General features: G+C 49.5%; 5 protein-coding genes across 5 annotated transcripts in view; 3 read left to right on the top strand and 2 right to left on the bottom strand.

The window, feature by feature from the left end:
• Positions 1-1,966: 1,966 nt before the first annotated feature.
• On the top strand, positions 1,967-3,389 carry cldn5b (claudin 5b). Its single transcript, XM_084693710.1, has one exon. It carries the CDS (start codon positions 2,208-2,210, stop codon positions 2,853-2,855), a length of 648 nt encoding a protein of 215 aa, XP_084549836.1. The 5' UTR covers positions 1,967-2,207; the 3' UTR covers positions 2,856-3,389.
• Positions 3,390-4,313: 924 nt separating this feature from the next.
• On the bottom strand, positions 4,314-8,659 carry acads (acyl-CoA dehydrogenase short chain). The gene is made up of 10 exons (XM_084693280.1): positions 8,554-8,659; positions 7,604-7,764; positions 7,330-7,479; positions 7,103-7,214; positions 6,772-6,923; positions 6,441-6,611; positions 6,073-6,210; positions 5,874-5,969; positions 5,610-5,666; positions 4,314-5,413 (listed from the first exon to the last, which is right to left on the bottom strand). The coding sequence occupies exons 1-10, from the start codon at positions 8,579-8,581 to the stop codon at positions 5,261-5,263; spliced, it is 1,218 nt and encodes a 405-aa protein (XP_084549406.1). The 5' UTR covers positions 8,582-8,659; the 3' UTR covers positions 4,314-5,260.
• A 339-nt stretch (positions 8,660-8,998) lies between these two features.
• Positions 8,999-11,061, bottom strand: crybb1 (crystallin, beta B1). Its single transcript, XM_084693281.1, has 5 exons — positions 10,945-11,061; positions 10,701-10,819; positions 10,358-10,490; positions 9,929-10,071; positions 8,999-9,354 (listed from the first exon to the last, which is right to left on the bottom strand). The coding sequence occupies exons 1-5, from the start codon at positions 11,059-11,061 to the stop codon at positions 9,177-9,179; spliced, it is 690 nt and encodes a 229-aa protein (XP_084549407.1). The 3' UTR covers positions 8,999-9,176.
• A 2,774-nt stretch (positions 11,062-13,835) lies between these two features.
• On the top strand, positions 13,836-16,730 carry cryba4 (crystallin, beta A4). The gene is made up of 6 exons (XM_084693282.1): positions 13,836-14,033; positions 14,903-14,946; positions 15,538-15,656; positions 15,860-16,001; positions 16,168-16,310; positions 16,517-16,730. The coding sequence occupies exons 2-6, from the start codon at positions 14,908-14,910 to the stop codon at positions 16,662-16,664; spliced, it is 591 nt and encodes a 196-aa protein (XP_084549408.1). The 5' UTR covers positions 13,836-14,033; positions 14,903-14,907; the 3' UTR covers positions 16,665-16,730.
• Positions 16,731-17,177: 447 nt separating this feature from the next.
• grk3 (G protein-coupled receptor kinase 3) overlaps positions 17,178-27,344 on the top strand; it is a 27,454-nt gene continuing 17,287 nt past the window's right edge. The window contains exons 1-2 of the mRNA XM_084693279.1: positions 17,178-19,358; positions 24,017-24,093. Of these exons, the coding sequence (XP_084549405.1) occupies positions 19,246-19,358; positions 24,017-24,093 (190 nt within the window). The 5' untranslated portion in view covers positions 17,178-19,245. The remainder of the gene's footprint in view (positions 19,359-24,016; positions 24,094-27,344) is intronic.

Below are 27,344 nucleotides of genomic sequence, written 5' to 3'. Positions count from 1 at the left end.
CAAAAGGACCAAAAGCAAGAAGCTTAGAAAGCTTCATCATCAGAATCGGAAATCAGAAAGGGCTTTAATCGCTGTGAAAGTTTGCACAGACAAGGAATTAATCATCTCTATTGCGTGACAATATTTTCCCCCTCTCGCCTCCCAGGACGGCAAATTCACAGCCTCGAAAATGACATGGGTATAGCTTACAGCCCATACACCACCCACTAGCATAGATGCCAGTCTACAGGGCTTACAAGCACCTGCCACGTGAACATTAAGTGTGTGTGCCTGTGCACACGCGCTCAGTCACACATACCATAGCTGAATAGGAAACACCTGGTTGGGACCCACCTCCTCATCCCCACCTCACACAAAGCAGAGTTGAAATCTATTGACTATTGTCTTGGGGGTGTTTAGGCTCTTGGTTTAAGCGATCTAACACACTCTGTCCGATAAACACATTTTCCGAAGGGACTGCTTTTCGTCAGCATGTTAAAAGGCGAAACCTTTATAAAATAAATGTTGTTACATGTCATTGAATACAACCCATCGAATAACAATCATAGCAAAAGTGAAAGGCAAAACATTTTGCAAAAGAATTATCGAAAACTATACCTATGAGTATTAGCATTGTGACCTGAGTATAGAATTTGAGGACAAAAACCATCAAGGAACTGCGACAATTATCTCTCTTACAAACAGTTCCTTGGTCTCGATCTCTTCTCTGCCTTTGAGAAACTGTTTTTTCCCCCCCTCGTCATGTCTCCGTCACCATTAACGTCAAAGCCTCTCGGCCTGTTTAGCGAACAGAATTTATGAGCCATTATCAGGGCATCCCAGATTTCCCTCCGCCCTGTTTATGTTTGTTGGACATGACTGCGTCGAAACAAGCCAGTGTGAGGGGCGGAACCCCCCCTGGGTACCTTCCAGTCCGTTCAACGGTCCTCTGGAGATGGAGTTTACTGGTGGAAGAGGGATTGACTGCTTGAGACTTCCACAGGAACGTTCCCACATGGTAATTGAGGAATTAGGTGTGGCCCAAATTATTATCATCATGCATCACTTTTCTTTCGAGTAAACACTGTTGACTGGCCCTCAACTTGCACACACAGATGCGTACACGCACACGCCATTTCCCTCCCTTTTGAGTACCCATCTAGCAGTTTGGTTTCACATTCGCCAAGGGGATGATTACTTTTCAAACTTAAACTCGCCAACTGTAAATAACCCACCCATACTTCTAATGCAAAATATAGTTGTTTATACATCTCTTTCTTTCTTCCTCTCACATACAGTTTAGAAGTACACACAAGGCTGAGCGTGCAATATTCTACAAAGTCTACTTAGAAAAAAAAAAACATATCTGATCATAGTAAAAAAAATGGATAAATGGGACGGAGTTAAAGGAATATTTCAATAACACAACCTGAAAACAATAAAGTGTTTCAACACATACACTATCCATTGCAATACAGTTTATCCTGTGTGTGCACGTGTTTGAGTGTGTATATGTGTGTGTGCATGTGTGTGTATGTGTGTGTGTGTGTGTGTGTGTGTGTGTGTGTTTGAGAGGTTTCTTATTGGCCATATAGTAACTTCCTAAAACCAGCTGATGGATTGCTGTAAATCGCTTCATTGTTGGAAGGTATCGAGCCTTTTCGACTCTAGAGTGAAACAGAGAAAAAACACCGTTATTTATCTACATTCCTTAAATATTCCTTATATCCTCCGCGATAGAACTCTTTGCAGCTACCACTGTGCCAAACACCTCTTTCTTGTCGTTTCTTCTAGGTCACAATTCATTCCTTCTTATTACCGCAAAAAAAAAAAAAAAGTCAGTGATTTAATCGCTGCTGCTACTCATGGCTGCCAATGTGCCGCTCTCTGCCTCTCCTCCAACTCCTCATTGGCTGAGCCAGAGACGCGCCTGGCGCTTATTGGTTCATAGTTTCAGCTTTGTTTTGACATGTGTGTGCAACTGTGGAGTCAGTCTAGTGCTCTCTGGTCTGTTAAACGTGAAGTCTGATACTCAGTCGTAGACAGTCGATTCGGTTCGTCGGCACAGTAAGTTGTGTCCGGGCGGAGACATTTGTACCTTTTTTTATTTGTCAAGTATAGATATTACAACTATACATTTGAACGTGATATTGTAGAAGATATAGCCCTACTGCTATTCTTAATAACAACAATTCATAATCTGAAGAAGTTGACATCAAGTCTAAGCCATGCTTTCGGCGTGTCTGGAGTATTTGGGCCTTGGGTTTTGCGTCGCTGGATCTTTACTGGGGATGGTCGCATGTGGTCTTCCCATGTGGAAGGTGACTGCGTTCATTGAGTCAAACATTCTCGTTGCTCAGACCATCTGGGACGGTCTCTGGATGTCTTGCGTGGTGCAAAGCACAGGACAGATGCAGTGCAAGACGCACGATTCCGTTCTTGCCCTCACCCAAGACCTGCAGACGGCGCGCGCCCTCACCGTGATCTCGGCCGTGTTAGGGGTTGCCGGGCTAACAGTAACGATTGCAGGTGCCCAGTGTACCAACTGCCTTACAACCGAATCGGTAAAAGCCAAGGTTGTTAACGCTGGTGGTGTGATCTACATCATCAGTGGGCTATTTGCCCTGGCTCCTCTCTGCTGGATGGCCAACCGAATCATAGTCGACTTTTACGACCCTGCCGTGCCAGCGTCCATGAAAAGAGAGATTGGAGCCTCGATCTACATCGGTTGGGCTGCAACGGCCCTGCTCCTGCTCGGTGGGACCTTGCTCTGTTGCTCCTGTCCTGAGAATGTGGGAGGCGCCTATTCCATCAAATACGCTCCCACTAAAAGCATCACTTCCAACGTTGAATTTGATAAAAAACATTATGTGTAGGCCGATAAAGTGGACTTGTGCGAAAAAATTGGACCAAATCTCTCCGATGTGAACCAGAAAGTAATGGGTCACATTGGTATTTGTGGACTTACCGAATCAACTAAAGTGTTGCCTCAACTCTGATTTTTGCATGATTTAGATTCTTCTGAATGATGTTCATTTTCCCACAGTTATTATATAGACATTTTGTTTATGCCTAATGTATAATGTTGTGACTGTCGGACGCATATGGGCCATTGTCTTGCCCAAGTGGTATGAGATGGTATGTGAACTATCTGAATGGCGTATTGTTCTGTCCAGTGTCTGGTTATTAATAGTCACGTCCTGAGAGATGTACTTTTTAGACTGTTTGTTTCCACATAGATGCTCCCTTTGTAGCGTAGCCTGATCAGACCAATGTGATTTCCTATTGTAATCCAAGGGCTCATTTACATATGAATGCATTTGCTCTGCAGTTTTTGTGTATCAAATGATTGTTTTCTTCACCATGTATTGTGGTATATCCGTTTTTGTAATAAACAATATTGTACACGAGTTTTTATACTTTTTCAAGTTGTAAGTGGAACTTGATTTGTCCCCACATGGGACAATAGGTTGTACAGCAGTAAAACACAAAACAATGTAGGCCTAACAAAGGCGCACAATCACCCCAAAGGAAAATAATAACACAGAAAAACATATTTTGAGTGTGTGTCTGTATCCTAACTAATCCATGTCTCTGACATGACTACGCAAGTAGGAGCGTGCAAGGCCAATACAACAGCACGCATACAATCCACAGTATCGTGGCCAGGATCTGCAGGAAGACCAGGAAACTTGGCCTCGTCGGAGGATTTGGCCCGGTGGAACACACCAAACAAACTGGATCGTGTGAGAGCACCGCACATCAACAGGAAGGAAGCCCGACTCCCTGATAAACCCATACACATGCATGTGTACCGTGGAAATCACAAACACCATGACCTCTGCCCCAGTAACCCAGTCTTGCACAGGGACGGGGAACACATTAGGTCTACTCCCTGATATCATCTCTGGAGAGAATAGCGACAGCGCCACACTGGAGGAAGAGATGTGATGAGAGATCCTGGTCGTGTTAGCGTACACTTCCTAGATGCCTCGGTTGTGTACACCCTGCGCAGAACAGGCGAGTTTAACGTCTAACGAGAAACAACACTAATAAGAAACCGATATGAAACTTGGAAGAGCGTCTGCTCAATGACTAAATGTAAATGAAACAAAGAGATCATTGTGAGTTCAAAATGTCCTAGTGCGAGCGGGTAGCAGAACCTTGACTTTTTTGTATGACTGCCTGAGCCATAAATTATTCATTGTTTAACATCAAGCCCAGACTGTGCAGGGGCCTGTTTCATCCCATTAGTCCACATACAGCTACAAGACAATAACCTGCTTGTGCAGCACAGTACTCATCTCATTCACAATGAAAGGACAACTCACAGATGAGATCATTAGATTTTATTTTCCTTTTGCTTCATAACTTTGTAAAATATGTACATTAGCAGTTTATGGAGGCACAGGCCCGGACTGTGTAGCTCACGTCCTACAATGCGCTACACAGAGCATACGGTCTCAAATAATCCAACGGATCAAGCTGACAGTGATTGAAACTCCTGCACTCGACGTTGCTTTCGGATCAAACCGCAAACTTTAGGATCATAACCTGGTGGGCGTACACCATTTTGATGCAATCAAAAGTTGACCGGAAATGTTCCTAGACACCGCTGTTTGGCTACCGCTTGCCTACGACATGGCAATAGATGGGCAGAGTCACAGTAATGCTGCATCCACCTAAAAGCAGTCTGGTCTTGTACACATCTATGTAGATCGTGAACCAGTGTCCATCCATCAAGTGTGGCGTGCGCTCTGGTGATGTTTGAGGGGGGAAAAGGCAACTGAGATGCATCGCTGCTCCCTTCTTGTAAGAATGGGTATTACAGCACACACACAAAAAACAACAGATGGTGCGAGAAACAGCTTCCAAGTCTTAGTACTTGATGACTTCCCCAGATTCTCTGAGCAAGTCAGCCGTCGTCCTTATATCTAAGGAATCCGGGTTGCAGGCACAGCAAAAGATGAATGTTTGTAAGGCAGGTTAGTCTTATCACATAAATAATGTTCTTGAAAGAGGATTTTATTACAGTTACTCTTCAAATGGGGGATGAGGGAGAGCAGCAGATCTGAAACTGAAAGACGTGCTGGGTGTTGGAACACAGCCATTCCGACTGTAATAGCCCTTTGGTTTTGATGGACTGGATGATAGCCCCTACAGTATCTCTTGACGTAGACCATGTCAATATCTGGATGATGAAGGGTTCGAACCCGTGGTGAGATTGCCTGGTCCTAGATCAATATGAAGGGCTACTTCCAACCAGAGCACAGCCTATATGCTACTGCTTGTATTCCTTGAGTAGCTGTCCAGCGATGACCAGTCTCTGGATCTCACTGGTGCCCTCGTAGATCTCCGTGATGCGTGCGTCCCGGTAGTGTCTTTCCGCTGGCATGTCCGTCACGTAACCCATTCCTCCCAAAACTTGGATGGCCTTTTTTTTTTTTTTCGATTCCACATAAGAGATGATGGAAGCAAAAGTAAAGAAATGTCGGAGAGATGCATTGAACAGATATACGGCAACGAAAACGGGCATAACTAACAGTCTAAAAATACTGGATGGACTGGGGTGTGTTTTTGCTCGAAACATCCAATCCTATTGGCCGAGCCAGAGGATGGTCGTGTCTTACCTGGTGAGCACAGAAGGTGGCAGCCTCGGACGCGGCCAGTTTGGCCATGGCTGCTTCCTGTTGGGGACAGGAAACAGGAAGCGCGTTGAGGAAGGAATTGGAGTGCCGGAGCTCTCTCCAAAACAACCGATGGGGGTCACGATGGTCAACAACAAAATGGAACGTTTTGCTCCGAGCGGCTCGGCAAAGGGGAAAACGAGGGATGAGAGGGGAAGGAAAAGAGATGGAGGGAGGGAGGGAGGCAGGGGAGGGGGGTCTGGGTACCTTCAAGTAGGGCATCTTGGCATCTCGTAGCAGCGCCGACTTCCAGGTGAGCAGGCGAGCGCTCTCCAACGCCACGGCCATGTCGGCCAGTTTAAACTGCGGAATGCCCAAAACGCGCGCCTCGGTCAACATGAGCAGCCAAGCAACCGGCAAATCATTCGCCCAGACCAGAAAACGTCTGGTGACCTGCCCCGCCTACCTGTATGGCCTGCATCTTGCCGATGGGGGCGCCGAACGCGATGCGCTTGTGGGAGTAGTCCGCAGCGCAGTCCAGGGAAGCCTGTGCGATACCAAGGGCCTGGGAGGCTATGCCGATACGCCCACTGTCCAGGGTTTGCTACAGGGGAACAGACATGAAAACACCTCTCTCGACAGAAGCGTCACTGTGCGCACGCGACGCCAACTACTCCAAATGCAGAAACAAGTCAGTTGTGTGCATTTCACACCCACACAGTGCAGTGGACACAGCCATGAGAAGAGATGGTCAAGTTGGAGTGTTTTATAGGTGAGGGGGTGGGGGGTTTTGTTTGCAAGCTTTTTGAAGGAAAATGGCGCACCCAAACCCACCATGGCGATCTTGAACCCCGCCCCTCGGGGGCCCAGCATGTTGCCCAGGGGTATCCTGCAGTCCTCCAGGATGATGTTGGCGGTGGACGACGCCCTGATGCCCAGCTTGTCCTCCTTCTTGCCCAGGGACAGGCCCGGGTGAGGCATGGGGACTAGGAAAGCACTGATGCCCTGCAGAGAGGGGAAGCCAAGGGGGAAAAGGACAAACAGACGATAAGTGGAACCGCGGCCAATCACATCGCATCCACGCCTCGCGTGCGGCCAATCGTGTCCACGCCTAACGCGGCCATTGGCCAATCACGTGGCCTCGGAGGGCACGCACGCTCCCGACCTTGTGTTTGAGTTTCTTGTCGGTCGTTGCGAAGACGACCGTGGCGGAGGCGTCCCAGCTGTTGGTGATCCAGGCTTTCGTCCCGTTCAGCACCCACTCGTCTCCGTCCTGCTGGGCCAGCGTGGACGCCGCCCCCGCGTCACTGCCGTTACCTGGGGCAGAACGAGATGAGCGGGGGAACTCGTGAAGACAGAGAGAGCGGGGTAGAGAACTCCAGGTGAGGTAGGAAAGAAGTTGAGTGGATGACCGCCTGCCATGATTCATGTGTACTGTGTACGTTTGTGAGTGAGTGAGTGAGTGAGTGTGTGTGTGTGTGAGTGTGTGTGTGTACCTGGTTCACTGAGCGAGAAGCAGCCAACCTTCTCTCCTGTGGTGAAGGGAGGAATCCACTCCCGTTTCTGCTCCTCCGTTCCATACTTTAACACCGGGCCAATGTAGAGAGACTGGAAGGCAAACGGTTCAAACGCTTGACGGGATGCCGTGAGGGGGAGGGACTCACTATACTGAATAGGGCTGGGAGGTCATTTGGGAATTCGGCCAGGCGGGCAAAACACGTACGTTGTTGACAGAAACCACCACTCCAGTACTGGCACATCCTCGACTGATCTCCTCCACGGCCAGACTGTAGGCCAGGTAGTCCATCCCAGCTCCCCCCAGTTCCTCTGGCACCTCGATGGCCATCACGCCCATCTCACCAAGCTCCCGTATCTACACGGCAAGAAAAACACAAGGGGACAAGGCTCTATGTAACTAAGCGTGCATGCGGCAGGATCTTGGCATGGATGTGTCTGAGGGCGAGTTGTTCGGGGGCTTGGCTGAGGGGTGCATGTACCTGTTTGGCAGGGAACCTGTGTTCCTTGTCGAGTTGCGCGGCAATAGGAGCTAGCTCTCGGTCGGCGTAGTCTCTACATGTCTGCCTAAGCATCTGGTGCATCTCGGGTAGCTCGGCAAGCTGTGTTAGTCCTCGACAGCCACTTAGACACAGCCCCAGGGCTGGGGAAGAGACGGAAGATGGATAAAACCTTGACTCATCTGTCATAACGTTATTGTTGACTCGCAATCTTTTGTGTTTTGGTTTTCTGTTCTTTGTCGTTGTCGGTGCAGAGTGCAGACCCATTAACTACACCCTTACCCTTCGCAAAGGTTATGGGTGTAGTAAAAATATGATGGGCACCGTAAAAAAAAAAAAAAAAGAGCCTAATTGCTATGGATGGAAAAGTGTCGACCGGGAGGACAACTTGCAGAATTGGGTGAAAGGTCGCCCTGCGTATGCGCGCTCGCAACCTTTCTCCTAGTGCGTGCACGCGCTCGCACTGGGAACCACTTCAAACATCAATGCATGTCAAATTTAACTACTAACCCTTTCAAAATTAACTAAATGTATATAAATAACATGTATTAAGCCCTGGCATGATTTGTTAACTGTAAATGTGGCGATAGCGAACAATCGTTATCTAACCTGACAATTAGCTAGCTGCTAGCAATGCTACTAGTCCTTACTTAACCCCATTCAAAACAACAAGCTAGCACTCGTTAGCGACATTACCATTGCAATTACACGAACGCATTCATTAAATCATGCTGGAATTAAAAGCAACCTGATTAACTACCGATCTGCTTGTTTGATAACTAGCTTAGCCAGTCTTCCTGCTAGCAAGCCCTTTCAGTTGTTTTACTTTGTCAGCTGTATGACCTTTGCCTTAATAAGACGTTTGAAGTAAACGTCTTATTCGTGAATGGAGGTATCTCATGTTAATCAATAGTTAAAGCGCTAATACTAACCTTTCTTTGCTTTGAAAAGTGCTGCCATTATTACTCTTCAGCTTGCTTGTGCAACTCTGGCTTGTGTGTGTGGTGGAACCAGAAGCGTACATGTGACGTAGTCGATACGTCGTCAACGCCAAAATGTTGACTGTTGACATGTGACTCTATTGTAAATGAATATCGTTCATATTTAAATTAAAGTTAAATTACTGAGTCATCGGATGGAGGGGAAATTAATCCTTGAAAACATTTTTGTGACTTTACTTTGCCAGCGTGTGGGAGAATGGGAGGAATAATATATAGAGAGAAAGACATAACTATCAGAACCAGAGAAATGGTCAATAGCAGACAGTAAACAAAACAACAAAAACAAAACAATTGTGGAATAGCAATTAAAGCCCCAAATAAAGGTTGTCCAACCAGGGAGGTTCAAGTTTTTCCAAACATGTTTATTTTTGGCATCATAAAAAGTCATTTAGGTTGTCCGGTACGATGCTATCATTCTATTCCTTTGGATTGGAGGGATGAGGGTTGAGGTTTGGGTCATTTTGGGGAGGAAGAGAGGTTAAGGAAAAATAAAAAGCGCCGGATGGGCGGTTGAGAGCTGGTTGCAACTACACCAGGCGTCCAGCAGGGGTCCCTCACTTGCTGGCGGTGGTGAAGTTGAAGCATCCTCTCTGGTGGAACTGCATATCCCTGACACGACGCATGGACTGGATCTGGGGCTGGAAGGCGCAGAACTCGTTGTAGTGTCTGTAATCACCACACTCGAACAGGTACTGGTAGCCCCTGTAGCCGGGATACTGGTAACCCACCCACCTAGAGAGAGAACAGAGAAAATCAGTAATGATGAGTGACTTGGTATTATGATGTTTTTTTTCAACGCATACCTGTCTTAATGTCAATAATGTCTATCCTTTGCTACATAAAAATTCCGTGCGATTTTGAACACCCGTGAGCGAACTCAAACATTCTCAACTAAAAATACACTTTTGATGTTTTATGAGCTACAGACATCGCACAGTCATCCGCCTGCCTTATGACTCTAATGCCACACTACTTAAGCCACACACTGCAGTCAAGGACTAGCCCTGGGGTTCCTCCAACGACATGTCTCTATTGACTTCCTGTTTTCCAAAGTGCCCTAACTTTGCTAAGGCATATGATAGAAAGGACAGGGTGCCATTTGAGTTTTGCTTTCAAGTGAATGAATGTATTTGAGCAAATACTGTCACAGTGTTCTGTAGCCCATCCAGAGAAACCCATCACCCACATTCCGAGACGGATTGGGTAAAACACTCAATGTTTTACGTCCCTGTCTGAATCACTGCTAAACCAGTGCTGTTGAGGAACACCCTAGGGGAAATCTAGGCGTGTAGTAATGTGTACTTACACTCCGCCGGGCACCCTCACGCTGCCCACTCTGTCTGTGAAACCATGCGCCCAGAGGGTGGGCACGTCATCCTCCTGGATCTCCATCTTGTTGCCCTTGAAGTCACACAGCTCAAACAGACAGATCTTGTGCTCCATGCTGTCCTGTATGGCAGACACAGAGAAAGAGGGTTCGTGGAACTTTTCCGTGCCTTCATATTTGCACGTGAATCTTAGCGATTTTGGGGTATTCGATATTCAAAGTCTACCGATCTGTTTCTCCTTGTGAAAATATAGCTTTTTTTTCTGTGCTTCAGATTTTCACATGATTTTTAGCAATATGGGGTATTCGATATTCGAAGTCTACTGATCTGTTTCTCCTTGTGAAAATATAGCTCCCCGCCCCCACCCCCCGCTAAAATCGTTGTCCAGTGTCATCTGATTGGCTCACCATGCGGATGGGCCTGAGGGACATGAGGCAGTCGCTGCGGTAAGAGTTGCTCCAGGTATCCCAGCGAGGATACTCGCCCTTCTCCAGGATGAACATCTCCCCACGGAAGTTAGTCTGCTCAAAGGCAACAAAGCTGGAGAGGGGGGGTCGCCGGGGGCAGGGGGGGCACAGGGGTGCGAGGAGGGGAGAGAAGGATTAGAGGAGGGGTAGACCTGTCGACGAAGTGAGCGTGAAGGAAGGTGGAAAGAGGGATGATTGCCTTGGAGTACAGTGAACATGCTTGTGTGTGCGGTTCATATCTGGGGTTTTTTTTTTGGGGGGGGGGTGTTGTTTGTCCACTTACGGGCCGCACTCCACGATGATACTGCGCACTCTATCCATGCCGCGGTCACACACATTCATACACTCGTTCTGGACCTCCATCATTCTTCCCTGGAAGTTCTCCTGGTCGAACAGCATGATCTGCACCAGAGTCAACGGGAACATATTAGTGCATCGGAAACCGGGCGAAGGAAAAGCTTTGGGACTGATAAGAAATGGCGAGTCGTCGTCGTACTGTGAAATGGCCTAATGATGCTGTGACTCACTCTGAAGGAACCCATGCCAGGGTCTCCGGTCTTGGTGGCCTTGCTGGTGGCAGCGGGGGCACCCTTGTCCTTGGCATCAGTGCCCTGGTTGGAGGCGGACTTGGCAGTCTGAGACATGATGTTAGAGTCTGGGAGAAGGGAGCAGAGGAGAAGAGGAGAAATGGGGCGAGCAGGGTGAGGGGGATGAAACGAAAGGTTGACGTACAGAGCGACAGGCGAGTAGGTAGGGAGGGGAAAGAGAGAAGGAAAACGAGATAGGAAAACGGTTCACAAACATACCGATCACAGGTTAGCGTCAGTACTTTCTATGGGCACTGCAATGTCTACGAAGAAATCCCCCACCCCAAGAGCACCAGTTTCGGAATAAGGTTGGTGTTTCTACTGGGTGAATCTGGTTCACTCGTGGGCTCTAGTCTGCAACTTTACAGAAAATAACCATCTAGCCTGGGCACTGAGTGACTCATGAAGGCCCTTAGGCCTGGGCCTCTGCCAGGGGCTCTCGCCAGCCTTAGGGTGACCTCGTCCGGGCCAAGCGGAGAGAGCGTAGACCCTGCCGCCGGCTGTGCCCCCCCTGTACTGCAGTGGAACGGCTGGTGTCTGAGTGTGCGTGTGGGTCTGTGTGTTGTCCTTACCTGCGTGAGTTTAGCTTGCAGTGCCGTGTGTGGGAGGCTGGCTCGTGCTGGTCCCCTCAGCGCCGCGGCCCAGCTTTTATACCCTGGCAAAGGCCGAACGCAGGGGCTCACGGCACAATGGAAAGCACCTCGTCATCACAGTTGGTCAGTGCCAAAGCCGTCGGGTCATCGCATCGCCGAGAATCCCCCCCCCCCACACACACACACACTCCCCCCCCGGCCCCACCAGCCCTGCCTGTAAGCACTTTACTGTCAAAGGAAAGCCCTGACGAAGGCACTTTCCCCCTGTGTTGGTGTGGTTGGGCCTGTAAGCTATAGCTGCGTATAGCAGTGGAATGCATAGACCCAGAGGGCGCAAAGAGTTAATCCCCCTCATCTACCTCTCACTCATGCAGACGCTCTGTTCCCAAGTACTGTCTTTACAACTCCAAAAGAGAGATTTCAATCACAGTTCAAACTGGCTATAGTTAAAGCAATTGTCATATTCAGAATTATTGATTTAGATGCATAATAGGTCGATTTTAGGGGGTTGGGTATAGCTTGGCGGCTAAAACATTTGGTTGCGTCACAAGGTCGAAGGTTCACACCCTCCCTGGATAGTATGTCGCTTTGGATAAAGGTGTCTGTTGAATACATTCATTATTATAATTTATCATTCGAATGATAAATGTATATGTATTTTCACATATTCTTGCTGCAATAAGCTTGAAAGAGTCAACTATAAACTTACTTATAAACCTTCAAAGTAAGACCAGTGAAACTGTAATTGATCAAGGTGGTGAGGAAATGACAAGAAGGATGAGGGATAATCGGCATTTCATTTGGCATGAGATATCACGAGAATACCTTTCCCACAACTCCCCTCTACGGTTGCATTTCTCAGTGTTGCAGTCAGAATCCATGACCACACCAGACAAGAGGAAGGGTTGTTAGACGTGATTGGTAAATAAAGGGTCACTTAGAAGTTCAGGTCAAACTTTGAACTGAATAATGACTTGCATTGTTTGATCAGGTTAGCCAGCGTACCACACACTGAATATAGCTCAGTGGTATAGTGTTAGACCGTAGATTAAAAGATGACGGGTTCAAATCCCCCCTCCCCCCCAAATGAGGCTTTCGATAAAAGTGTGCTTAATGAACACACATTATCCAGCTGGACAGTCAGACTGACCAAAAGACAGCTACCAAAAGGACTGTCTCTCCATCTCTGTTTACCACTGGTTGACTAGGCAACCACTCAACTGTTAAAACAAACAAGAGCCTCTGGCTTGAAAGTTGAGCTGATGCATGTAGCTAGAGCTACAATCACGCTTGCATCCTCTTGGAATACTGCATTTGATTGTCTACTTATGTACAGCTGAACAAACACCAATATAAGTTGGGTAAAGAATGACGTGTATCCATGATATTTGATATCTATTCATGTCATTACAAATCTCATCACAAATTGCCCTGTGAAAATGGGTGGGGAGTTGTTTATAAGAGGAAGGCAACAGAGGAGCCCGAACTATTAGTATTCCTGCTGGAGCTGTTGGCAATTGAGTTCCTCTGGCTGAACTTTCCACATTTCAGTCCTCTGGCTGTTAGAGGGAGAATAGTGGCTTATTTCTTGGCTGTATTCCTTTCTCCCCTCTGCCAAAAGCTCCACATTCCCCCCGCTGTTGAGCAGCACCGAAGTATGCCTAACAATATCACATATTTATCACCAGTGACAGAGACAGTGTCTTCAGCATTAACCTCCGTTATCTATTTCCATCTATAGTACTGTATTATGTCCTCCACAGTTGTAAAAAATCCATTGGATGGACAGTAAATATATCTGAAGGGAATGCCAAACTCCAGTCCCATTGCAAAACGATACAAGAATAGTATTCTTAAGAGTTCCTGATGAGTGTGAGCAAACGTGGGTGACAGGAAGGAGGCCGGGTGTGTGTGTGCTTTCAGACGAGCATCCCAGAAGGTGCAACAGGTGGTCAAGCGTGGGGGCGAAGGAAGACGTCGAGAAGGAGACAAGAAGGAATTCGAGGAGGGCCAGAGATGGAGAGAGAAAGCGGTTGCCAGGGAAACAGACGCTATGCGAGAGAGAAGAACACAGCCGAGGCCAGGGCGACAAGCGAGACAGAACCACCCCCCCCTCACCCCACCCCCCCCACCCAGCCCCTCTCGTCTCGTCCATTGCCTTTCTCACTAAGAGTCCTTAACGTGTGGCCACTCTCTCCTTTCCCCAGGTCTCTTGTCCCTTGCCCCCGATACCGTGGGCGATACTGTGGCGTCTGCACTTCTACCCCTCTATAGATTAACCCTGCTTTTGTCGCGGGGGGGACAAAGAGAAGCCCCTCCCCCGCTGCTGAGCCGGGGCTTTCAGCGTGGCCCTTTGCCAGGGGAGGCTTTAAAAGGGTGGGGGCGCGTGCCTCCTCTCATTCCCACACCAGGACATCCCAAGGGCATCAAAGCGAGGTGAGTCCCCCCCTGTCCCGCTCTCCCCTCAACCCGGGCATCCAGGGCACAGCAGCTAGCAGGGCAGGCCCACACTCACTCAGCCCCCTGAGCCCCACTGCAGAGGACCCCACCCCCGGCTCCCGCCCCAGAGGGCGACGCGGCAGACAGATATCGTGGGCAGATAGGAAGCCCGTGGGGGGTGGGGGGGGGCAGACTACGACAGGAGTGAGAAAACAAATGACGCGAGTTAGACGGGTGCGAGGAAAAGAGAGGAGAGCGAGAGGAGACCCGTGGGCTTCTTCGACTTGACTCGTGTGGGTTTTTTTTGTTGCCCGGGAACTATTCATATCTGGCGATGCTTTTCATCGGGGCACTCGTGCATTCAGGCTGGTCCTGCTATTCAAGGCGTGATACAGAAGCAGCTCGTGCTTTTGGACCTGCTCAGCGACCCTGCAGATGCGCAGGCCTTTTCATGGCGCGCTGTGTGGCAGAACAGCCCTTTGCAAGTAGCCCATGTAACAGAGTGGAGCTGCACATGGTAACACAGGGAGTCCTGCTGAGATAAACTGACAGTTAAAAGCTATTCTGGGATTTTCCAAAAACCAAACATGTTGCTCTATTTTCCCCAGTTATTTTCCACACTTCTGTTTTAATAAGTTACACAGAGAAATGTTGTGGACGCAACTTATTTGGAGTCAGCAAACTTCAAAGTCAGACTTTGTTTTGGGATAGGGAGATGTTTGTTCAAAAGAGAATTCTCGGGGGGGTTTTGAGCACAGTGTGTGTGTGTGTGTGTGTTAACAGGAGCCCATTTCACTGGCATCATAGTGAACAAGACAAATGTCACATTCTGCTCTCAGAATCGTTTATATTCTCTCTCATTCCAGACAAGATGACTCACCACTGCACCAAGTTCTCCGGACACTGGAAGGTGAGTGTGTTGAATGACAGGCTGGACCCATGCATCATCTCAAGCCCCAGGCCTGTGTGTCATTGTCCGGCACATTCTTCAGCTGAGTGGCTCCATCAGAAACAAACCTCTGCATGGTAGCCTGAGCTCCGAACACAATGCATCACCAGGACCCATTCTGTCATAACAGTTGGTCTCTAGGCTCAACACAATGTTTGCTGCAGTGTGGATACTTAAAGATTCATTCCTGTCGAAATTTGAACAAACAAGATTACTTTTATGAAACATTCCCCAGGCTGACCCTAGACTGTTTCTACTGTTTGACAAAATACCTTTTATTAGTCACAAACTCATCCAATCACAGTTGTGGGGGAGTAATTTTTTTTCCAACAAACCACCTTGCTGAGTCCCACAGTGAATACAACCGCAGCTTAATAGTCAAAGATGGCTTCATCCTCGCATTTATTCCCTGTGAAACAAAATTCATCTTTAAACCACCTGACTGCAGACATTTAGAGTGTACCGAAGACAAGGCCACTGTGTGTTTGTCAGTCCCGTCTCTTAACTCGAGGGAATTCTGAAGAGTGCCGTTTGTCTCTGTTTTCTGGTCAGATCATCGTCTACGACGAGGAGTGCTTCCAGGGCCGTCGCCATGAGTTCACCTCCGAGTGCTGCAACGTGATGGAGTTTGGCTTCGAGAGCGTGCGCTCTCTCAGGGTGGAGAGTGGAGCGTGAGTCCCACGCCAGACAAAACGGACGCGAGCTGCCGTTCGCCATTCGAGCGCATCATAAACACATCACATTCACACAGGCTAAAAAAGTAGCATCTGGTCAGACAGAAAGAAACACACAGAGTTGTATCGAAAGTGTTATTGTTTATTGTTGTGTTGTATCAGGATAGGGAAACTGACTGTCATCCTCTGTTTTCCTTTAGCTGGGTGGGTTATGAGCATGCCTCTTACCAGGGCCAGCAGTTTGTGCTGGAGAGAGGAGAGTACCCTCAGTGTGATGCTTATGGAGGCAGCAACGCCTATCACATTGAGAGGATGACCTCTTTCAGACCCATTGCCTGTGCCGTAAGTACAACCTTCAATTTCTATCATACTTGTGCTCCCTCCCCCTTCATCTTAGCAGGCCCTTCATCGCCCTTGTAGGTCTCTGTGTTCAACCGGTCTGGTCTGGTGAAAGTGAACCTGCTCGACTCATAGGTGTCATCCGCTCTCGACTTCTTTCCCTTCCCAGAACCACAGGGAGTGTCGCATGACCATCTACGAGCGTGAGAACTTCATGGCCCGTAAGGGTGAGCTGAGCGACGACTATCCCTCCCTCCAGGCCATGGGCTGGTGCAACAACGAAGTGGGCTCCCTCAAGGTCCAGTCTGGAGCGTGAGTGTCCACAAAACCACATCTCTCCTTCTCACCCTTTACTCCTCCCCCTCTCTCTCTCTCTCTCGCTCTCTCTCGATATATCCCTGTCTCCTGTGGGTTACCTCGGGATCTCACGCTCACTCCATCACCTGTCCGTCCTGATTCATCCTTGGAATGAACTGTGCAGCCCCACGGGTTATAACCGCCATCTCTTTCCTTGATAGATTTGTGTGCTACCAGTATCCTGGCTACCGTGGATACCAGTACATCATGGAGTGCGACCGCCACTGCGGGGAGTACAAACACTTCAGGGAGTTTGGTTCCCACTCCCAGACCCCTCAGATCCAGTCCATCCGCCGCATTCAGCAGTAACCCCTCCTTCCTGCCCTCTTACCCCTGTGACCCCTTACTCCTGATCCCCGCTCCCCGGTGCTGAATAAACTGTATTTCTTAAACCTTACTGACCTCCTCCATTCATCTGCCTCTGTGACAGTACAAATACATGTCAAATACTTGGAATATGAGCAGCAATCACATAAAGACTGTGAGACTGATCGAAAGAGATACTTAAATCAAGTATTACCAACACTTACCAGGAGAAGGCACTATGTTTCCATTTGAAACAAGCCATTAGGGAATGTGTTTAGGAAGATCACTAAAAAATGATCACGAATAAGTAGATACAACTTATATAGTGCCTCGTATTGTGGACTGATTATAATAACCAGCGTTAGTCGTACACTTGCATATGGTTGCAGAGCAGCCACTTACTTGCCTGTTTTACCAAGTACTTGGAATGACTAGATGCTTTTCATGTATTACGTTGTTAAATTTACAGTGTCTGAGGGTCCACTAAACGTGTACTTGGGTAACGAAATGGTAATCCGTGGATACAGTAGGTGATTTGTAAACAATCACGTCGAATCCTTCGAGTTCCATTACATGTTTTAAAGCCTACTCAGTCGCAGTCGCATTGGAGGAAGTTGGTGCTAGTTAGTTTTTAGCTCTCTAGAGAACATTGAAGACAGCTTTGCAAACACAAGACAGCAAACCAATTGGAGTTGATCACATACAGTACTCTTGTCCGGACCAAATGGGATTTAAGAAACATGTACTTTTGAGGGACAACGTCTAACAATTAGAACAACGTAAATACTCTTGTCAGATCGACTTCTGGCACTTTATCAAATGCGGACTTCTAATATTAATGATGTCGATGGCTAGCTATCCATGCGTTTGCTAGCACTAGCTCCAAGTTAGGTAAGACCTTGCTTGTCAGAAGAACGAAGCTTCACAGAAGCAACACTGACTGTCCTGTTGCTAGATCGCTACTTTCTTTGAAGAAGACTTGCTCTACCTCTGACAGCTGGTTAAGCAAGGACACCTTTCTAGTGCTGGCTAAATGGTTTTGCTTTTCTTTGACTTGTCAGTTCACTGACACTAAGCTCGCGAACGTCGTTCACTTAGCAACCACGACTGACTACAACAAGAACAGTAGCCTACCAATCTATAGTAAGGCTGACGTTGATCGGTGCCGACGCCCGGACTGATGATAAAGAAACAAACGTAGCAAAACAGCCTCCCCAGCCAATTTCCTTCTTCGACATCGAACGCCCCCTCCCCCGCCTCGTCCACCATCATCAGGCATCATCACAGCAAGCTAGCTGTAGCGGAGTCTACATGCGAGCAAGGGTCCCTAACGCTAGGGGGAACGAAACAATAATGGATAATTGTATGAGGTTGCATGGGTCATCTTTTAAATGACGTGGATTTCGTAGGATTACGTTCGTTAACTTGACGAATTGTTGATCTGGTTTCAAGCCTGAGCTTTACGATTTAAAGCAAGCGCTCGTTGCAAGAAGAGCGTGTCAGGCTTTGCTAATTTTAGCTGGCTAACTAGCTAACCTTACTGATTTGATTAGCCAACCAACCGGCTAGAGAGCCAAGGCGGCCACAAAGAACGCCATATCTAGCTAGCTAATATCGGTGGCTAGCTAGCAAGTATCTGCAGTCATAACAATCTCGTTACTCAGCCATACAGCTAGCTTAGCTGGTTAGCCTAGCTAGCAAACGTTTCAGGAAGCCAATAACGGAGGCTGCCAAACACATCGGCGCTGTGAAGAATCCAATGGAAGATTTTTTGTTTTTATTTGATCGTATTTTATGTTAACAGAACTATTGCTAAATAACGACCCAGCAACTGACAAACCCTTTGTCGTCTTTTGGCAACTGGAGAGTTTGCCTGCTTTTGTTTATTTTTGCTCGCTGGTCGGTGTCACCATTTTAACAGGATGTATTTATTGGGTGCCAGTTCAACATATTCGTTGCAGCTCATATTTTTTGTGGACGCATAGCTGGTACTAAGTATTATAGCCTGTTTTATATCCTATCGGGGCTAGATGAATACACCGTGTTGAGAAGCTCGCTGCACATGTCGTGCTGGACTCAAGGGATTTTTAATGCTTGCCACAAAATCCACAAAATAATCTAAGACATTTGGGGCATTGACAGGTGTCAATTTGCTTGATACGTTTATCGTCTGGAATATTTGAAGCCCTGCACTGAAAAGTAGGGGGGCTTAAAAGATCTCCCCATCAATATTTACTTTGCCATATCTGTATTTGATGTTCGTTATTTGGCGTTCATGAAACCACCATATTTTTTGCACTGGACGGATCTGTGTTCACGTTAAACTAGAAGAGGCATCATCAAGGGATACATCTCTCATCCAAATTTATCCTGTATGTCACAATGATCGTTGTTTGAGAGACCTAAAGTGCTAACCCAGTCAGAAAAATAAACGCTTCAGTCGATGGTCGTCCCTGTCACCCGTTTAGCTACCCTGTCATCGTCACTGGACATTGGTTGATATCAGTGGACATTTACTTTTAAATCCTTTGCCAACACAATAACCAGTTAGTTTTTAATCGATTTAATCGTCCCGGGGTTGAAGATGGCGGACCTCGAAGCAGTTCTCGCCGATGTCAGCTATTTGATGGCGATGGAGAAGAGCAAATCTACTCCAGCGGCCCGGGCGAGTAAGAAAATCATCCTTCCTGAGCCCAGGTAATGTGTACCGTACACGCGCTTGGTATGTTTGGGCGCTTGCTATGTTTGGGCGTTTGCCTGTCAAAATGATGTGTGTGTGTGTGTGTGTGTGTGGACATACAGGGAGATGGGAACTACCAATGTGCCTATGTAACTTGACAATGTAGCCTGACTTGTCAATAGGAGTTAAACCTATTGACAACGCTATTTAAAGGTCCTCGAGAATAACACTGAGTTCCATCTCAATGGTATAAATCGTGTTAAGGTATCAGTACTTGTCTATATAGGCGTAGGCCTAGAATTGACTTAATATGGTGTAGGCCAGAGTGATCAGGTATTTTGCCAAATACCTTTATCTGCTGAGAAGATGTGAGTTCAAGGCTATTCTCAGCCAAATCAATGAGCTACATGTATAGCTTGACAGGAAAAAATAGAGCCTTGTTAGCTACTGTTATAATTACTGACTAAGCCCATCCCTATAATTGAGACAATGGTATAATGGCCCTGGATGAAGTGTGGGTCCGCTATCATGGATTGCTCCTGATGCAGCCTCCATAGCAACCCCATTGGCCCGTTATCAAGACAGTTGGCTTACAAAACAAAACCCAAGACCACCTCACCATGATGTGCGTAACACCAGTATAAACACACGCTGCGTTAAACCCCAGTAACAGACAGGTTTGCATTTCAGATTACAGTTGTCTGTCCCTTGCCCTGGCATTTCCCCAGACATTTGAATAGTTTTGTGAAGTAGTTTGCAGCGGTATACAGGCTTAAAGTGGATGGGGTTGGGTGTAGGCCAGGTGACGCGATCAAGATGGCGGCTGTCACAGTGCCATGACTTGACATGAGGTTTTTCACCACCTCAGTGTGAAGGTAAATCGGGGAAACAAGATCGTGAGTTTTGCATGCCCCAGACATCGGCAAACGACCTATTACCTTTTCACCTGCCGGCTGTAACAACGCTGACCTATTTAGTCAGACATGGACTTCACGGTTTCAAGGATCATGTTTAGCCCTCTATGCCTCTGGCCCTTTGAATATATAGACTGTTTAGGCTATGCATCATTTACACAATCAGGGTAATGGCCCATCCTAATTCATTTTGTTGTCTTGCAATGGGTTTAGGATCGATTCCATCCATCCCCCATCTCATATTTAAGTGTTAACGAACAGGAAGTCCCATAGAAGCCAGGAAACCTACATTAGTGTTCCTGTAGTCAGAGAGCCTATGTTTCTGTCATCATACTACTGACACCTAATGTGGAACGTAGCTAACAGTGCAGCTTGCCCTGTCCTGAACAACCCTTGATGTCGTCTAGTTCTGACAATGTTCATTGTATTTTTTCGCCCAGTCGAACTGCAGCTACCTTGCAGGCCGCATTGTTCTTTTTTTTTTTTTTCCCACACAGACGTGTAACTTCCTCTTCCCCTCGCATGCGCTCTGTCTGAACGTGAAACCGAGAAATGGGTTTGTTTCCCTTTTGCGACGAGCGAGATCCCTGCCCCCGCGTTTACAAATGATTGTCCAGATCAGGGTTGGGAAATGATTGGCTGTATGTTGTTCCTCTCCGGGGGCCTAACCCAGCGCTGTCGCCATGCCTTACCTGCGGCGCGTGTCGCACGCCGCGGCCGTTCTCTGTTTATGTAGTGGACTTGCATTTCGATCGAGATTGGACGGCAATCCACGAGGTGTTTGTCTGTGAAGGCCGGGGGGAGGGGGGGGGGGAGATAACCCGTCTCCTTCCATTGTAAAGCTTGTTGTGGCGATAGTGGGGGTTTGTCTAAACATTTGCGAGGAACGGAGTAAGCCCCTATGATTGCATTGTGTCAGTGTGTGTGTGTGTGTTTAGCGTGGGTTATCAGCTGGCAGTAATAAAGCAGATTGAGAGAAAGCAAGCTGTCGGTGAGGTTTCTATTGTCGAGGTTGTCTGAACTTAACATCTCGCTTGTTTAACTCTTGTTGCCACCCTCAGAAAACACTTTGATAGATTTGACCCAACTGAGCCCTGTCTGGCTTCACATGGAACTATGGATTTGTTTAATTTGATATGGATTCAATAGAAGATTGCCAGGGAGAATCTGTGTGATCTCCTGAAATTGGCTTCTGAAATAATCCTAGAGAGGGGAGGGAGGCAGGGGAGGGGGGATTGAGTCGTAGAGTACAGAGAAGAGCGAGGCTGTCAAAGCCAACACCGTGGACTGTCCTAAGACGGGCAGTTTAAAACGGTCAGGCCGGTACTCGAAGGGCACGTCGGCCAATTCGAGAGGCGCGCTGGTGTGCGCGTGTCATGATTCACGGTCATTAAAAAAGCGTGTCGTCCGTGCGCCGTGAAGAGAGAGGGGGGGGGAGGAGGGTTTTCAGCCACGCCAATTTGAGGTTGTGGCGTTTTTAGGGGGGGACTCTGGAGTCGTTTGCGTTTGTGTGCATTTCATCGTCGAGATAGCGCGCCGCTGCTACATTCCCGTCGAGCCGACAGCTATGGGTGCTGGCGGAGAGGTGAGATTTTGACAGGAGCACTGTAAGCAATAGAGCCTCAAGTGATGGGGGGTGGGGGGACTAAGATATCAACATGAGATGAGCGTTGCCTTGGAGGGACGGGGGGGGGGGGTGGGAGTGACAATACCCAGAGAGGTCGTTTGGGTGCAATTAGTGAAAGGACGAAGATCCAGATCGAGACGTTTCGAGGCCTTTACGCGGAACGGGTGTTTTTTTACCGAGAACATTGAAGAGAGTTTGGACGACGGTGTCCTTTTTAAAAGGACACCTTCTCCTCCCGCGTCTCAAACTCGAAGCGTAACCATCGTGTGTTCAGTAGGATAGGGCTAAACGGCGTGAAGTGTCTGTACTAGCTAGCCTACGTACTCCAAAAAGTTGCCTCGCCCCTTAAGAAGCAGGCCCCCAGCACTGTTCCAGTGCATCTTCCCCATCTCCTGTTTCGCCGACTGACATCGAGGCAACGGAAGGGGAGGAGCCCGGCAGAGCGGAAGGGGCTGATTGGCGGATCGGGGGAAACGGGTGTGTGGAGCCGTTAGGGTCAAGGGCGTGGCCTTAGCCTGGCTGCCAGCCCAACTTATTGGGCTGAAAACGATGAGTATGACTACGTCAGACTAGCGTGGCCTAGGAACGGTTTGCCGAACGGGGCTACCTGAAGTGTGATCGGGGCCCAGCGTCTCTTCGTCTTTCCACAACTGGTACTGAGGTCAAAGGGTTTTGGTAGGTATTCACAGGACAACCCTTTGTGCGCTCTTCGTGGCGTTCATCCAGTGTTTAGAGTGCAGCCTCGTTGAGCTTAAGCAGGAGGATGGGGTGGTGGTGGTGGGGGGGGGGGGGCGATGACCAAGTAACATCTGCGCGGTGATGCACGTCCGCGGGCTTCCAGAATGAGGAAGAGCGCCACTTCCTGATTCGTGGACCGAGCTTCTATTAAAAGGTGTTTCCCCCACTTGCTGTTGCCATCGTTGGTAGCTAATTACGAAGCCGCGATCTCCTACTTGGTCTGTAAATAGTGTGTGGATTTCGAAATCTCCGAGTCCGAGCTAGCCTGCTCACCGAGAGGCCAAATGCAAGGCGGTGAGAACTGTCAGGGGCAGTCATGAGTTTGAAGTTGGCCGGATCTGATTGGTTCCCTGTCCACAGCCACTCCCAACTCGGTTGAAGTAGTTAAATCTATAAACCTCCCGAGTTGAGTGCAAGTCGGCTGAAACGACATCATGAGGTCGATGACTTCGGAGTGCTGAAGTCATCGCGAAACCCCATTTGATTTGAAGTATCATTTGCGAGAAAGGACAACGTTTAGAAGTGGAATCCTCATCGAGGTGTCGGTAAACTAGAAGCCTAGATAAACAGTGTCGTTGTCCGAATGGCCAGCTGGTTTCATTAGCGCATCGGCTCGCAATGAAGCCAGCAAACGATAGGACAACTCCCAAAAGCCTCTGAGTAAACATGATGTCGGTCAGGTCTGGATTTTAGGGGGGGGGGGGCAGGACCAATGGCGAACGAACCGTGTGGCGTGCCTGGGGCTTAGCACCAGGGGAGCGCCCATGGTCCTCCCAGGGGCCCCGGGAGGAAGCAGGGCTGCGGCAGTGACGTGGCCGGGGGGGGGGGGTGTCCCCCCTGTACGCGTCCGCGGGGCTCTGCTGCTTGGCTAATAGGCTCCGTGGAGGAGGCGCTAATGGATTCATTCTCCCCCGGCCCTGCTCTCATTAACACCCTCTCCCAGGGCAGCATGCTCCTCTGCTCGCAAACTCGCATTTGTTCCTCCCAGGGCCCCCAGCCCAACCCCGTCGAGAGGACAGGTGGCGCGGAGAGTCCCAAAGCAGGGCCAGGATCGGAGGCCCGGCGGTGGACGGGGTGCATGGGATGAGAGGCTGGCTGTCGTTTGGATAAGGCGGATGGGCTTGGAGGGGTGGACTGGAGACCTGGGGGGCGGGGGGCTCATGCCTGTACTGTGTACTCATCAAAACGTGGAGCACAATAGCTCCAGGTTTTTATTGCGTTTCTTTCCGCCCGTCCCCCCCCCCAGTGCTCAACTTTCACCTGGAGTTTCGGCGAACCCGCAGGCAGCCCTGAGTATTTCAATGTCTGGGTTTATGTTATTGTTGTTGGATGGCCCCCGTGTAATGTTCTCCTCTCTGCCCCCCCCCCCCCCCCCCCCCCCCCCCCTGTGTTCCAGCATTCGCAGCGTGATGCAGAAGTACCTCGAGGAGAGGGATGAGCTGACGTTCGACAAAATCTTCAACCAGAAGATCGGTGAGTTATCGGCGCGGAGGTCTGCGGCGACCGCGGGAACTCCTTTACACCACACACACACACACACACGTAGGGACGTCTACTGCCAAGTAGAGCGGTCTTTCCGGGTCCAAATAGTTGTTCTTGATGGGGACCAGAATAAAAGAGGTCAAGCTTGCTTCAGTGGTGCAAACCAGACCAGGCCCCAAAACCGAAAGAGAGAGTAGCTGTGGTGAAGCAATGCTCGGGGTGGATGAGAGCATGGACAAAATGGCTACAATTGTGAGCGATATCTCCTCGCTTCATCAGCAGAAGCACATCAACGGTTTCCTCCCACATCTCGTGTGATTAACAACATTTACCGGAAAAAGGATGATGAAAAAAAAAAAAAAAAAGAAGCTTGCTGGTGCTCTCATGACAACCGGAATGAGTGCATCTCCCTGCTGGTGTTCTAGCACCGTCCGATGCATTGGGCAACCGTGCCTCGTTTGGGAAGGACGAGAAAGGGAACTTTCGGCGCTCTTTCAAACAATGCCTTCCTGCCGTCGGGTATAAATATTGCGAGGCCTGCCACGGTACTCCCATTGCCTGGCTGTAAATCACTGACGGAACACGCCGGGTTCCCGTGAGCTTGCCTGTTGTCATCACCGCGGCCTCTCAGGCAGGACTTTGACACGACCAACCAGACACATCTCCGCCATCCCAACCCGCCCCCGAACCCGCCCTCCCCAGACCTCTTTGCGCTGGGAAGAACTCCCGAGCCGGGTGCCCTCGCTTCACACAGTTTGAGCTGGAACCTCGTGTGGGTGTTGTGGCCGATTGGCTAATCCTTTTTTTTTTTTTTTTTTTTTTTTTTGCTGCGCCAGCATAAGCCGTTGCTTGTGAAATCTTGTTTCTGTGGGGTTGGGGGGGGGGGTTGACCCGCGCTGTCCTCCTGTCCGCACGGTTTAGTGTCGCGGTGGGGCCACACCGCCGCGTGATCCTCACCTTGATTCATCCAACTGCTTGTGCCCATCTTGAACACAAGTCCCCTGTAGTGCTGTGTGTGTGTGTGTGTGTGTGTGCACGCTCCCATTCCGAGCCTGGATCCAGTCGCGCTGGTGTACCAGGGGGAGTACAGCAGCCCTGTAGGCTTCCAGAAGCTTTACTTACCGTTCTAGGTCTCTGCCTCCTATGAGAATAGACTGCAGTAATTCTTTCTTTCTCTTTCTGTCTCGCTCTCTTTCGCCCTCTTTCTTGGGTACCTCTGTCACATCTACATTAGTCCCTCTCTGAGATGGGAAGGTGATGTGGTTCCCGTGGGTGTGCTTGTGAGTGAGTGAGTGTGTGTGTGTGTGTGTGTGCGCGCAGCGGGACGCCTTGTAATATCCGGCCAAGCCGCTCTGAAACACCCAACACCTGCAGCCCTGTGTGTGTGTGTGTGTGTGTGTGTGTGTCTGTCCTCGCCCAAGGTTCCGGTCTTTATTTCCGGTCTCCTGCACCCCTGGGGTTCTGCTGCCCGCACATCTGAACTGGGACTGTCCGGGCCGACAGAGCGGCACCTCCTCCTCCTCTCCTTCGGTTCTACCTCCCTCTCTCTTTTCCCGTCTGGTACCCCGCCCGCTTGTTCTCAAAAAAGGAAGGAGGATATAGAGTTCCAGGTGAATCTGCCCCCCCCCCCCCCCCACGGTTCCCCCGCTTACCCTGAGAGGAAGCGCCCCAGACGAGAGAGGGAGAGATAGACAGAGGAGAGAGCGCCCCGCTACCCGAAGGGTTTTTTCTCGAGCCCAGCTCGCACAGCGGGACCCGCAATTTGAATGACAAATGTGCGGCTTTGCATGCGGCGAGTAGGCGGGGGAGAGAGAGAGAGAGAGAGCGCGCGGGGCCGGGCCGGGCCGGCGAGTTCCAGGCGTTCCGCGAGGCCAACCACCCCCCGCTCTGCCGCAGGCCCTCGCTCCCTGGACCACATCGCGGGCTCCCTAATTACAGGTGGTCGGGACTCTCTGGCTCAGGGGGCCTCGGAGGCGCCGCCGGGCCGAACGGCCTGCCGTGCCGGAGGGGAGAGACTCGCTGCAGTCACAGCGAGCGAGGGACGCAGGCCGTGAGCCGTGCGGGGAGACTGAGCGTCCGGTGTGACGTGCGCTCGAGCAGGTGGAAGCGGGTGCCCGGCGTGGGGGAGGGTAGCATGGGCTAGGTGGTAGGGGGGGGGATGGCTCCGGTGGATTATTTTCCTGGGAGCCAGAAGGAGGTCTCGGCGACAGGTCGTACCCGTCGGGCCCAGGGCTCTGCCTCTGCCTCGTTTTCTCTCTCTCTCTTCTGTTCGATCGCTCTCTTTCATTCCCTCTCTCTCTCTCTCTCTCTGTCTCTCTCATGCTCTCGCTCTCTCTCTCTCTCATGCTCTCGCTCTCTCTCTCTCGCTCTCTCTCTCTCTCTCATGCTCTCTCTCTCTCTCTGTCTCTCTCTGTCTCTCTTCCTCTTTGTCTATCTCTCTGTCTCTTCCTCTCTCTCTTCCTCTCTGTCTCTCTCTCCCCGTGTCTGTGATCCTGGCATCTCCTGCTCCCCCTGGTCTGGTCTTGCTGTGTTCCTGTGATGTGTTGATGCTGCACTGCAGTACAGAGATCTCCCACCCTCTGTCTTTCCCCTAGCAGGTGACGTCAGACTGTGTGTGTGTGTGTGTGTGGCGGGGAGGTGCCAGGGAAAGGTGGAGAGTGTTGAAGAGACTGGTTGTTCCTCTTCAGCCGCTCAACTGCTTTGGCTTGTCACACGCACACACACACACACACACACACACACCCACACACACAACCATGTGTGACCGATGGGCGGATGAGCCAGTTCACGCTCGTTCTTTTCCGGATACAGAGACACCCACTCTGCCCGAGTGGGCGGGATTTGTTTGTTGTGCTGTGGGTTGGATGCATGTGCTGTGGGTTGGATGCATGTGCTGTGGGTTGGATGCATGTGCTGTGGGTTGGATGCATGTGTTGTGGTTGTGTTGTACCGGGACTCGTTGACCATTCGACATCATGTTTCAGTTTGGGGAAAACAGTGAAGATTAAGGGATGTAAAAGATGGAATAAGTGCTTGAAGCTCTCTCCCTCTCTCTCTCTCCCTCTCTCTCTCTCCCTCTCTCTCTCCCTCTCTCTCTCTACCTCTCTCTCTACCTCTCTCTCTCTCTCTCTCTACCTCTCTCTCCCTCTACCTCTACCTCTCTCTACCTCTACCTCTCTCTCTCTCTACCTCTACCTCTCTCTACTTTCTCTCTCTCTCTCTACCCCTCTCTCCCTCTACCT

This window comes from Hypomesus nipponensis, chromosome 27 (assembly GCF_054491055.1).
Source record: "Hypomesus nipponensis isolate SF chromosome 27, ASM5449105v1, whole genome shotgun sequence".
Lineage (NCBI taxonomy): Eukaryota > Metazoa > Chordata > Actinopteri > Osmeriformes > Osmeridae > Hypomesus > Hypomesus nipponensis.
This window is presented reverse-complemented; position numbering and strand designations above follow the sequence as displayed.

Excerpts from the sequence above, each read along its gene's own strand:
- crybb1 (XM_084693281.1), bottom strand. The coding sequence starts at position 11,061 with ATGTCTCAGACTGCCAAGTCCGCCTCCAACCAGGGCACTGATGCCAAG. Across the intron at positions 10,820-10,944 it reads CTGGCATGGGTTCCTTCAGA|ATCATGCTGTTCGACCAGGA; the intron begins GTGAGTCACAGC and ends ACTCTGGTGCAG. Across the intron at positions 10,491-10,700 it reads ATCATCGTGGAGTGCGGCCC|CTTTGTTGCCTTTGAGCAGA; the intron begins GTAAGTGGACAA and ends CCCCCTCTCCAG.
- acads (XM_084693280.1), bottom strand. The coding sequence starts at position 8,581 with ATGGCAGCACTTTTCAAAGCAAAGAAAG. Across the intron at positions 7,480-7,603 it reads ACAGGTTCCCTGCCAAACAG|ATACGGGAGCTTGGTGAGAT; the intron begins GTACATGCACCC and ends CTTGCCGTGTAG. Across the intron at positions 5,414-5,609 it reads CCACCTTCTGTGCTCACCAG|GCCATCCAAGTTTTGGGAGG; the intron begins GTAAGACACGAC and ends AAAAAAAAAAAG.
- cldn5b (XM_084693710.1), top strand. The coding sequence starts at position 2,208 with ATGCTTTCGGCGTGTCTGGAGTATTTGGGCCTTGGGTTTTGCGTCGCT.
- cryba4 (XM_084693282.1), top strand. The coding sequence starts at position 14,908 with ATGACTCACCACTGCACCAAGTTCTCCGGACACTGGAAG. Across the intron at positions 14,947-15,537 it reads AGTTCTCCGGACACTGGAAG|ATCATCGTCTACGACGAGGA; the intron begins GTGAGTGTGTTG and ends TTTTCTGGTCAG. Across the intron at positions 15,657-15,859 it reads CTCAGGGTGGAGAGTGGAGC|CTGGGTGGGTTATGAGCATG; the intron begins GTGAGTCCCACG and ends GTTTTCCTTTAG.